General features: G+C 32.7%; 1 protein-coding gene across 1 annotated transcript in view; it reads left to right on the forward strand.

Moving 5' to 3' along the window:
• LOC109849682 (nodal modulator 3) overlaps positions 1–13350 on the forward strand; it is a 50300-nt gene that overhangs the window by 19879 nt on the left and 17071 nt on the right. The window contains exons 12-14 of the mRNA XM_020419543.1: positions 1240–1311; positions 1447–1542; positions 1614–1691. Coding sequence (XP_020275132.1) covers positions 1240–1311; positions 1447–1542; positions 1614–1691 — 246 coding nt within the window. The remainder of the gene's footprint in view (positions 1–1239; positions 1312–1446; positions 1543–1613; positions 1692–13350) is intronic.

Here is a 13350-nt window from a genome sequence, read left to right on the forward strand (position 1 = left end):
TACTACAAAATCACTAAATAAAGAATTAATTCCTAATGCTAACATATCCAACATTACAGCGAAGTTCATAATTTACCAAAATTAAAAGTCAAATCAAGAGTAATATCGAAATATAAGTAGTAAATGAGAACCATTTAGGATGTATTTTCACATAAAATATGCCAAGATATATAAGATATTCTACGAAATCACTAAGTAAGGAATTAATTCCTAATGCTAACATATCCAACATTACAGCGTAGTTCGTACTTTTCCAAAATTAAAAGTCAAATCAAGAGTAATATTGAAACAAGGGTAGTAAATGAGAACTAGTTAGGATCGTCAATTGGGCTACTAAAAAGGCCTAACGAGTTTATTTTACTTTTTTGAGATATGAAATATTGGGTATAAAGACCCAATTGAAATGTTAAAGAACACAAACATACTTGGGTATGCGTTGCATGCGTCTTGCAGGTAGCACAGTTGTTTGCGTGGCGCAAAAAGCGCTGTTGCATTAGATGTGGGGCGCTTTTCCACCGTACCGCATCACAGGACACATGAGGTGCGGTGAGGCACGTGCCTTTGATAACACTGAGTGGGCCAAAGTTGAACAGGGCAATAGTGTTAAATTTCTCTTTTTTGACTTTTAATGACAAAAGTGTAGTTTTAACTTATATGTATGTCTGTGGAGTGTTCTCAAAATAAGCATAGTGTTAAAACTCTTATGTTGAGCCATATTTTAGAAGAACCATACCATTCATCTTAATCTACACATCCTAAATAGTCTATGGAAGAAATATCAGGAAGTTTGACAACATCTTACTTATGCTTCAAATGGTTACGTTTGTATATAGCTTAAAGAATGTGCTTTTTGCAACTAGTTTTGAACATGATGACAGTAATAGGACTAACTCATTGCCTCATAGGCTAATTAGGGTACGGAAAACAAGATGAATGGTGTAGATCCTCGATAAGATAGCCTTTTATGGATTCACGCAAAAGTTATCCCATGGAGTTCTCATTAAGAATTTTCCCTATATATGGAAGATACGTATGTGTGCGTATGCACATGCATGTGTTTATGTAAACTTCTGTCTGAATTTCGTTTTATTATTTTTATCTCAGTTTGGTTTTTGTTCATCTACATTGTTAGCTTGTTTTCTTCTTTGTTATATGTGTGGTTTTCATATTATACTCCACTCTGTTAGTGTTTCTTCTTTCTTGATGATATCACTTCCCCATAAAATATTGTTTTTCCAGGTTACATCCAAACGATACTCAGTTATAGCTCAAAAGGACCACTATAAGTTCACTACTCTTGAGAATTTTTTGGTAAGAAACCCAACTAACTTTTCTTTCGCATGCAATATCGCTTATACTTAAGTATAATATCTCTACACTAGTATGCAGCTGTAGAATGATTTTTCTTGCCTTACGAAAAATTGATAACTTTAGTATTCATATTAGGTTCTGCCAAATATGGCTTATGTTGACGAGATTAAAGCCATCTATTATGACATCTGTGGCGTTGTTCAAATGGTTACTGGAAATTCAAAAGCGAAGGTACTTACAAACTTTACTTGTTTCTGATTTGGTTTTGAGATCATTACACAATTTATTCATGTTTTTTTCAGGTAGCATTGACACATGGACCAGAGAATGTGAAGCCTCAGGTGAAGCTAACTAATGAGGATGGGAGCTTCTGTTTTGAGGTATTTGTCATGTCAGGATTAGTTAGCTCACCTCTCATTTAATGTTTTTAAGTCTAAATTATTTTTATTTGCCTTTTCTCTTTGTATTTGATGGAAATTCTTTTATAGGGAAACTACTTCCACCTTCTGGGAACTTGATTCTATGAGTTGCCCCTAGTTAATGGTGAAGAACCCTCCACCTTTTTAGATCTTCACTTCATCCCTTAATGCATCACTTTATTATTTGAAAATCTAAATACTGTCATTCTCTCTCTCTCTCTCTCTCTCTCTCTCTCTCTCTCTCTCTATTCTATTTTTTCTTTCATCTCTTCCACGAACTCATCCACCTACCATGAATCCTCACCCACACTGCAATTCCATCTATCTCTGTCCCACCTATCCACCCTACACTTCCATGCCCATCGTCTTCCTGCTTTCTAGCATCCCGCCCATTCAGCGCCTCCCATCTGCCTTTCCACCCCACTTAACCACACTCTTATCACCCCTATATCCTCCAGCCACTCACCTATTCCATTCTTTACCCCCTCTTCGCATCCCTCCTCTTCCCTACTATCTTGCCTGTCCACCCTTCCCCTTCCTCTAAACTGTCCATCCTTCCATCCTACCTTTTAGTATACCAGCCTTTATATGTATACACTTAAAAACAATTAAATTTATAGATGGATACACACACGCACACACACTAAAAGATAGGTGATATTCAAGATATAGAGAGTGCATTGAAAAATATTTTATTATGCTAAAAAGTAGATATTGTAATTTAAAGCTAGAAGATATTACAGAAAGATGTTATTTATGCTAAAAGGTATATAGAGTAATTCAAAAGCAGAGAGTATTTATAAATGTGATCATATATGTTAAAAGGTAGATAAAATTATAGAAAATATGAGCAAAAGGTCGTTACTCATACTAAAAGTTGTAAAGTAGATAAAATCATTGAAAATCAGAGAGTATTAGTGAAAACCTGTAATCATATTTACTCAAAGTTTGATATAATCAATTAATCATTAAACTGTAGAATATATTAGTTAAGACATATAGTCATTTATACTAAAAGATGGATAAAATCATTCAAAAACAGTGAGTATTGTCTTTTATAAGTTTCTAACTTTTCTTTGATTTTTATTTCTTTCATATATCTCTACCTACCTTTCATATTTTTTATTTTCCACAGATTTGTATCAATATATATATATATATATGAAATATTTCTTTTAATTTCACGTGAAAAAGTAAAATAATTTATTGTCTATATACTATATAGTTAATCAAAAGTATTAAAATTTCCATAGCCAAAGTCAAAATTATACGACCAATTCACATTAAGTACAATTTAAATAGTACATGAAGGTCAAGAACCTTTTATTAAAAAAATAATTTTTATGCAAATATTTTCATTCTCATCGCAATCCTATGTTTTAATCTTATAATTTGCATGAATTCATAGTATTTTATACCCTTTACAATTTTAATAATTAAATTCCACTTTAATGTTATATCTCATGAGGCTAATAGGGCTCCTAAGGAAAGATCGTATACCAAAAACCATGGATCTTAATTATAATAATTTTTCCAAGGTAATATTATTATATTCTATATGTTTATGTTCTGGATTGTCAAAGCAAGCTATGAAATGACTAATTAACATTTTTATGCTAGTATGTATGTTTTTCTTGGTAGAATGAGTTGTTATTTTTTGAGACATAAAATTGGTTTATAGCTAACTTTGACAATTTCACGTAATTAGAGATTTTCTCATGTCTTTAAATTATGTTTATTTTTTTAATGAGCATAAGATTCCTATTTACTTGAAGATCCTTCTCCATTTCATACGATTAATCTTGTATTTCAGAGCTTTTTAGCTCAACTACTTCAGTTATAACTTCTATCAGGATTCATCTCTATTTCTTAGTATGTAGGGGTTAGTGTTACTCTGATGGGATCTAGTTATTCCAATTCAAGTCTGTCGAAATAATTGCAAGTGGTGAAGACCATAAATCTTTTTAAAAGGATATATTTCATTAACATACCTATTGAACATTTCAAAGGCTCGCAATTGGTGATGACCCTAAATATTTTAAAATGATATATATTGAACATCTGATGATCAAAACATCAAAAGAACTTAAATGTGGCCACAACTAATTTATACCACTTTTCGTGCATGTCTATAAATTATAACATTAGAAATATAAATTATTTAAAATGAAATGCATTAAGTTAGACTTTAGTTTTAAATTAAGAGCCCTTATTTGAATAATATTAGATGCATAATTTCTTTGACTTAACATACATATTGAACATTTCAAAAGTCTAAATATCTAAATTTTCACTTTTCAAACTACCTTTTTCAGTCATAAAAAATAAAAAAAACTTTTCTACTAAGTTGGCTGCTTATAGTAAAATATTGTATTTTTCTTATTTGATATAGTAAATTATTAAACAAACGATATATCTCATGTTTAGTGCAGATAACTTTACAAATAAAGTAAAATATTTTAAATGCTAAATATCAACAAAAAAAACCCCGTTAACTTTGGATGATAATCAGATAATCCCGTATAACTTTAAAAATATCAAAAAGTCCACTATATTTTAGGGTTTATCGAAAAACCCCTGTAACTTTGAGATTTTTATCAGGAAATCACTCCAAAAGCGATTAGGGGCATTTTCTATCAAAATCTCAAAATTGAGGTTTTTTTTGAAAAGATCTAAAGGTTAAAGGGGTTTTCTGATAATTACTACTTAATAAGATTTTATAACATTATATCTAAAAAATAATGGATTAATTTTATAAAAACCCCCTCAACTATTTTAAGATGAGGAAACCCTCTCAAGTTAAGCATATTGTAGATAACCCCCCTCAACTATTAAACTTTGAAACAATCCCTTGAACTTTCCTCACTTAACTCAAGAAAAACTCCTCAACTATTTTAATTTGAGAAACTCCCTCGGATTTGAGCTTAATATAGATAACCCCCCTCAAGTTTGAAAATTGAGGAAATCACGATGAACTCTTCTCACTCTATGCCTTGAAAGCTAACATTGTTATCCTAATAACCCTATAAGTTTACATTTTTTCACTTATTCTCACTCTATGCCTTGAAAGCTAACATTGTTATCCTAATAACCCTATAAGTTTACATTTTTTCACTTAACCTAAAACATTTTTTGAAAAAACAACATTGTTATCCTAATAACCCTATAAGTTTACATTTTTTCACTTAACCTAAAACATTTTTTGAAAAAACCCCAAACATCAGATGTTTTTACATTTGAAATTTTAGAGGTTTTTCATAATTATTAAAATTTTCAAGAGGTTGATTATAATTTTTAGATGTTTAGGAGATTTGCCTCTAATTATAGATTTTTGTGGGGGTTGTTTGTACTTTATATATTCTTGGGGTTTTTAGTAATTTTCTTGATGGTACTTTGCAATTTTTTAATTTAAAGGCTTTGTTTATAATTTTTTATATTTTTAGGGGTCTGTATACAATTTAAAAAAATTTAGGATGCTATTTGTCATATTTACTTTTATTGGATTTATTGTTATTTTTATATTTTAGGTGTTTTTTTGGAAATTTGAACTTCTAGGGGTTTGTTTTTTCATCTTCAAATTTTAAAGGAGGTTGTTTTACTTTTTAAATTTCACATAGGTTGTTTATAACTTATACAATCTTTATAGATTATTTATAATTTTAGAATGATAAGAGTCTTTTTCACATTTTTAGATTTTCTAAGGGTTTTGCAATTTCGTGGAACCCTCAAAATTAACATAAAGGTAAATCTCACTAAGCCCCCAATAATTTTACTATTTAGAACTAAATATCAAATATCTTTAAAACTCCAACTAAATGCCCAATAATTTTTGACAGAAAATCCTCAAAAGTAATATCATTAATTCATGTGTAGTCAGATGACCAAAGTACACCCCAATTCACTTAAGCCCTAGCAATTTTTAATAAAAACCCAAAATAATAGTCATTTATGATTTTCAGATTTTTTAGAGGTTGCTTTTATTTAATGGAATTTTCAAAAGGTTGATTGTAATTTTTAGATTTTAGAAGTGCGTCTAATGTTTGATCTTTTGGAGGGTTGTTTTTACTTTTTATAATTTTTTAGGTTTTTGTAATCTTTTCAGGGTTTCTCTGTAGTTTTGTAACTTAAGGGGTCAATTTATTATTTTTAGGATGTTTAGGGGGCTGCTTGTAAATTAAAATTTCTAGGATTCCATTTATAATATTTTACTTTTTATGAGATTTTTTGTAATTTTCATATTTTTCGCATGTTTGTTTGAAATTTTGAAATGTTAAGGGTTGTTTATAATTTTAATTTTTAAAGGGGTTTGTTTGCATTTTTTGGATTTTTAAGAAGTTTTGTGTAATTTATAAATTTTTTTTAATTTTTAAAGGGGTTTGTTTGCATTTTTTGGATTTTTAAGAAGTTTTGTGTAATTTATAAATTTTTGTGTGTTATTCATAATTTTATTTTTTGGATTTTTAAGAAGTTTTGTGTAATTTATAAATTTTTGTGTGTTATTCATAATTTTAGAACTTCAAAAGTATTTTTTTTCAATTTTAAGGTTTTCAAGGGTTTTTTTCATATACTATGCTTGAGGATTAATTTTAACCAATGTGAAATTTTAGGATAACGCCATTTTGGAACTTAAGTGTAAAAAGTCAAAATATTTTTGTTGCTTTATGAAATTATCTAATTTAGTAAGGATTTGATGAGAATTATAGATATTTTAGGAGTTTAATGCTCAATTTAAAGTTCTGAAAGGTTCATTGAAATTCACTTTTTAAAATAATTAAGGGGGGACAATGATAATTTTTTTGGTTTTTAATTGTGATAGTTAGAACTTGTTTAGAATTAACAAAAGTTTGATTATCATTATTTCTACTTGTCTGGGAATATGAATTTCTAGTAATGGATATGAATAGTTTTAATTTAATAAGAATTCGTATGAAAATAGAATTAGTTGGATACATGTCATTTTTTAGTAGGATAGAAAATTAGTTCTACTATTTGATCGCTTTTAATATTAATTTTTGGTTGAAGATTTTACCTTTAAATTATTTGAATATGATAGGATAAAATTAGAATGTAATATCCAAGGAGATTAAGGGTAAAATTGACCGTAGAAAGCTTTTCTCAAACTCGCTCTTTTATAAGTAGTATACTAGTTGAGATGCACGTGCAATACACGTGGTTGAATATCATGATTATTTAAATTAATAAAAATAGAATAAAAATAAAAAAACAAAGTTTTTTGGTGGGATCGATCATCAACTCAATAATCTCTTTATATATATATATATATATATATATATATATATAATATGTATATGCATATATATAGGAATATGGGTCATCCTTGGTACTAGGACAAATTTGGTCCTTGTTACTAAGGTAACCACTTCTCGTCCACTCATCGAATGGGTGAGTAATCAAATGAGGGTCACTTTCCAGTGGGTATTTAAATGTGTGAATGAGAAGTGACAACTTCATTTCCAAGGATCAATTTTATCCTTAGCATACACAATTTTCTCATATGTATTTTTGTATTCGTATTTGACATGTACACTTTCATATGAATATATTCACTTTTTATATGTTTTATAATTTATACGTCCCTTGTATATTTCTATCTTTACCGCTTTTAAATTAAAAGACACAGAAATAAAAAAAATAGTGAAAGTCTAAAAGTGGAGAGAAATAAAAGGGGTTTGAATTTGGAGTGGAGAGATGTTGGAAATGGGGTATTGGAGTAGAGGAGCTTTTGGTCCATATGGTTATTAATTGTAAGGAGGGGGAGGAGGGTGGTTGGGAAGGGGGCAGGTGGTGTAGGGGTACCAAGTAGAAGGGTTCACGATGAATGAGAGCTTTTTATTGGCAACAGAACGAAGAAGAGAGTAGAGAGGAGGAAGAAGGCAATAATAATGAAAATAAATACTTAAAATTAGTGTTATCGAGGTGCAAGACGCAACGCGGGGCGCAAAGGTCACTTATGCCCACCATGCATAAGACGCACAATGATGCGCGCGCTTCACTGAATTGAGGCGCATAACTCAAACTAATATTTTTTCAATATAAGATAAAGAAGCATATATACAACATGTTTATAAATTGTCACATTAAAAGAGTAAGAAATATAATTTCACCTACTAAATCATGAAAGAGTCTTAATTAACATGCATAATATAGAGAAGTTCATAAGTTTCCACAAATCACAATGCAAGATAATATCTAACATGAGCAAAAATCTACGAAACTAAATAAGCAAGCAACAAAATAATAGTGTCTAGTCATCCTCATCATCATCGTCATCCAACTGAAGGGGAATTTCCTCATCCTCAAAGAGTCTAATATGAAAAAAGAAGCAGTCTACTACATGATGTCAATATGTAAATATGTAATCATATAAATTATTTTTCAAAAAGAAAAAAAGAAAACAAAAAAAAGAGAAACAAAAAAAAACTAAACTAATTTCGCGTCGTCGGCGACCAGCACGTTGGGGTTGGGGAGTGAGAACAGTGAGAGAGAGTTTGAGGAGCAGCCACTGTGAGAGATGAGAGAAAGAGGGAAGATAGTTTAAAACCCTAAAACATAAGGATTTAATATAATATGCGTGTACTACACCCGAAACCCGATTCTATTCACATAACCCAACTCACTACGCACCATCGGTTGGGGTGCAGTGAGTCGGTGCCCCGGACGTTGGCGCCAGGCGCACATGAGGCGCACGCCTCGCGTGTCTGCAACGCCCAACCTCTGGTGCGGGACGCATTTGCTGTAGGCCCCAGTGCTTAACGCCTGAAGTGCACCTGGTGTGTGCGCCTCAATAACACTGCTTAAAATATTTTGTAGGATATAGATCTAATGGATTTAATATCTAGGTGCATTTTGTACTTGACTAGTCAATTGAGGGGTTGAGTTTGCTATGGTCGACGAGTGTGGAGGAGGCTGTTGGAAAGTTGGAAGGTGTTTGGTCGGGTTTTTTTAGGGCGCAAGTTGTGGTAGGGTGGAGGCAAAGAGTGGGGAGGGAAATTTATCGAGTGGAAGGGTTAGGACGATGCAGGTTGTTGGGAATGAGTTAGAGTGACAAGTGCCTTTAGGACGATGCAGGTGGTTGGAAAGGAGTTAGGGTGACAAGTGGGGTTTGTGATAGGCTAGCGCGAATGGTATAGTTGGTTGGGGGAGGATGAGTAGGGGGTGAATGCAAAGAGAAGAGAGTAGAGAGGACAAAGGAGACAGAAGATAAAATGGTATTTAAAATTTTACTGGATGTACATGCAAATGATTTAAATATCTATGGGTTTTTTTATTCTTGACTAGTCAATTTTTGCCTTCTTTTGTTTGAGAATTATGAATCTTGTTTTTTCGCTGGTTATTCTGGCTGAAGCAAGTTTAAAGATTTCACATTGTTTAAAGTTTGATAAGCATAGTGTAAACTTGTTCTTACTTATTATACCCATTATTTTTGAGAAATTTTGGAGTAATTTTGTTTTAGATGCTGATACTGTGACGTCTCTGGTTTCATATAAGGCTGCAGTCCAAGATGAACCCAAAGATGTCAAACCTTCCATGCATCCACACTATGTAACAATACGTTTCATCATCATAGTAGTATCTTTCTAGTGGATTCAACAATAAATAAGGGTGGATACAAAGCATATAAAATAAAGATAAGAATACAATGAATATGATAAAAGAAAATGAGAGATCCAACTAATCATAATCATGTTACAACTGAATGAAAGAGAATACAACTGATAAACTGAAATAAATGTGAAATTTCTCATTACATAGAGTCAAATAAAATAATATTAAGACACTCAACAACTCTAAATGTTTGATAATGAATAATATCTAATGTGGAGCACTGATATACTACTAATAAAATATGATGGTGAACTAATTTGCATCTCCATCAACCTGTAACTCTCCGGATCCCTAGCTCGTTCTCTGAAAAGAGGGGAACAACGAGCGTCAAAGCGCTAACGAGATCATCTTCACCGCCACCATGTGGAGGGGGTTAGGAGTATATAAAAATACGTGTTAGTAAATATAGATATAAAATTATCTATCCTGAACTAAGTAAAAATTAATATGTAAAAATTCACAATACGAGAATGAGTACGTCGAGCGTAATAATCCAAACAAAGAAACCCTCATGAATATACCTCGTATCTCAAATTGTGAATTGTTAAATATCAATTCCAAATCCAATGAACAAAAATGAATAATAAAGAAATAACACACTACCGAGCCTCATCCAAAACAAATCATGTTATAATATCTCACACCACCCTTGGGTAGTTGGTGCGGTAACAAAAATAAATTTTCGTCTAAGATACGTCATGTATGATATAATGCAGCCTCATATCCTACTCTTAACATAAGCAACATGGGAGCAAATCACAATCTCAAATACTCCGCAGAGAATAGGCATATCAACCCAAACCTGGAAAACCAACGATGTCTCGTACACCCTGCGGAGAATAGGCATATCACAAATAATGCAGCCTCATATCCTACTCTTAACATAAACAACATGGGAGCAAATCACAATCTCAAATAATGCAGCCTCATATCCTACTCTTAACATAAGCAACATGAGAGCAAATCACAATCTCAAATATTCTGCAGAGAATAGGCATATCAACCCAAACCCGGAAAACCAACGATGTCTCGGACACCCTGCGGAGAATAAGCATATCAACCTAACCCGGAAACAATGATGCAACATAGAGTGTTGTCCATCCGCGATCTCATTACGGGGTATAAACTGACGAACTCTGAGTGTAGTTCAGCCGCGGACTCATTGTGGGAATACTGACTAATCCCACTCACGCATCCACAACTATCGTAAAATAAAACAAACTCAAAATGATAGATTACACACCTCCAAAACTCGTGCGTGCCAAACACAAATACGTGTACACTCATGGTCACGTGCATGGATCTACGTGCAACTCGTACTCCGTGGTTGCGATCAAACAAATGTGGCGAAACACAAATACACAATCAGCATCACATCGGTCGACCGAAGTATTGACATCGGTCGACCGATCGGGGTCGTGCACAAACGTGCACATGCACACAGCTTGGACCGGTTGACCGACTCTTTCGTTTCGGTCGACTGACCCGAGCATGAAGTGAAGGTGAACAACAGGTGCAGGTTTTGATCTATAATTCCTCAAATTGAGTTTTTTACATAAAACACATATTTAAATTTATTAAATGTGATTAGGGTTCACTTATTTACATGAAAACAAAATTATCAATTTTGAGTGGATTTAAATAACCTTAACATGTTCATACTTATAGGAAACCTCATCAAAACAAAGAAATTTGACGTAAACTCATGTTAGATATATTTCAGAACTTAAATCCAAAACAAAGATGCCGTTTCATAACTTTTTAAAACGAAAAGATCAAATCTTTGTATCTTATAGTTTAAAAGAGCAATGTTTATACTTAAACTAGGTTTGAAATCCAATAAATCTAAATAAAACCAGAAATAAAACGGGTATGAGCTTGGAGGAGATGAAACTCGCCTCAAAATGTGCTGGAATCCCAAAATATGCAAGAAAACAGATTCTTCTTCGCCAAACGCCGACGATCTCACCCTCTTCTCAGTATTTGCTTCACAAAGCTATTCAAAATCACCAAAATAAATTTTAGGGTTTGCTGAGGGGAGTGGGTGGTTGCTAGGGTTCAGAAAGATGATAAAAATGAGAGATTTCGTGAAATATACGCATATATATACGAACAAACCCGAACCCAAATTGCCTGACCCGAAAATAGAAACCTAGCAGGAATTTGGCTTCCTGTCAGTCGACTGATGACTTGGCATCAGTCGACCGGCCAACTCCTATCGGTCGACTGATGCCAAGTGATCAGCAAATTCCAGCCTACTGGTTTATGCACACGTGCACGTTTACACTATTATATATGTATATGTATATGTATATGTGTGTGTGTGTGTATATATATATATATATATATATATATATATATATATGTGTGTGTGTGTGTGTGTGTGTGTGTGTGTGTGTGTGTGTGTGTATGCTTAAATCGATGTCAAACATATTCCTTCATCCCAAAGTAATCTCAAACATTATAAAACTCATTTAATATTATTTTTCCATAATATTATCAAAATTTACGAGGTTTTACGGATACGGTGATACCTATGACATAATATCTCTACTCAAAATGTATCTAGGTTCTAAACCTCGATTACTAGGCTTTATTAATATAATTCTGGGATGTGGTGAAACTTTTGCTAAAATGACATTGTTAATTAAAGTTAGGTCAAGTTCAAAATTAGATTTATTGTCATAGTTATTCATGGTAATATTTGGAGCCTACAACTTATTAACTCGAACTTTTGGGTGAAGTCTTTTCTTTGAATCTGTCGATTATTTTTTTAATTCTTTGCTTCCTTCATCCAGTTAAATTCTAATCATATTATTTTGACAATGTTGAAAAAAGTGGAAGCATAAGGTGAAGCGCTGGACACTTCACCAAAGTGAGGTGCAAGCTTCAAAGCGTGTTGCGTATAATAGTTATGAACATATAATGTATAGTGGTATAATAATTTACAAATAGATACATTCATGTTCCGATTATTATATGAGAATTAAATATGTGAAGCATAGATGCAAATCATAATAAACTAAGCTACATGTATTAACATATATATGCCATTTATACCCACATAGGGGCACTTTAATGTTAGTTAAAAATCATTTTATATCTCCTATTTTGTCTAAAGTGTGCGCATCATAAGAGAAGCGCTTTATAAAGCATGAAACACACCCTTCAGTTATGCTTTAAGTGATGAGGTGTAAGCTTCAAGGGATAAATACATTCACTCTTGAGTTTTAAAGAATTTAGCCTTCAAAAAGTTGAAGCGAGTTTCAAAAAAGTTTTTCCAGACACTTTTGCATAACACAAGTTATATAACCATGAGAAGAGTATTTAAATATTTGTTTATATATCAACATTTTAGAGAGAAGCATATGCATCTGCTTGGGTAGAGTCTGCAAAAAGATTTCCCAAATCCAAATAAGGGGTTAAGAGGCTCTATTAGGCACTTCATCATTCAAGAAAGAAGTGCTACCTGTTAGTTGCCTTCGTCTTCAAACTCAGCCCATTTGCAGTCACTGGTTGCTGCAATGCAGCCACAATCTCAAAGACAGAGGATGTGTTGGGCACTTGACTCATTTTATAGGAAGGGGCTGGGCTTGCACTTGTTTCTTACAGCTCTGAAATCTGACCTGCTTCTGATCCTTTCCTCTCTTCACCTCTTGTTGCATACCTCTTGTTGTATAGATCACAGAGACAGTGGCAAGAGAGGAGATTGATGTTGGGCAACCAGAGACAAATGTTAAAGGTTGGAAATGCAAGACACAAATTAGTTAACACTCATCCCCTTTTCTCCCTCTCCACCTATTGTTGCATAGATCTTAGTGACAGTAGCATGTGAGTAGGTCGGTGTCAGGCAATTAGAGACAGAGGTCAGGGGTTGGAAACACAAGACACAACACGAGACATTCCATTCTTCCTTAATGTAAAAAGTGTTTTGCTTTTGCTCGCATAGGTGAGTGTGATTGCTTTGGAGAACATAGTTTAAAGAGCTCCTAAG

This window comes from Asparagus officinalis, chromosome 7 (genome assembly GCF_001876935.1).
Source record: "Asparagus officinalis chromosome 7, Aspof.V1, whole genome shotgun sequence".
NCBI classification, from domain to species: domain Eukaryota; kingdom Viridiplantae; phylum Streptophyta; class Magnoliopsida; order Asparagales; family Asparagaceae; genus Asparagus; species Asparagus officinalis.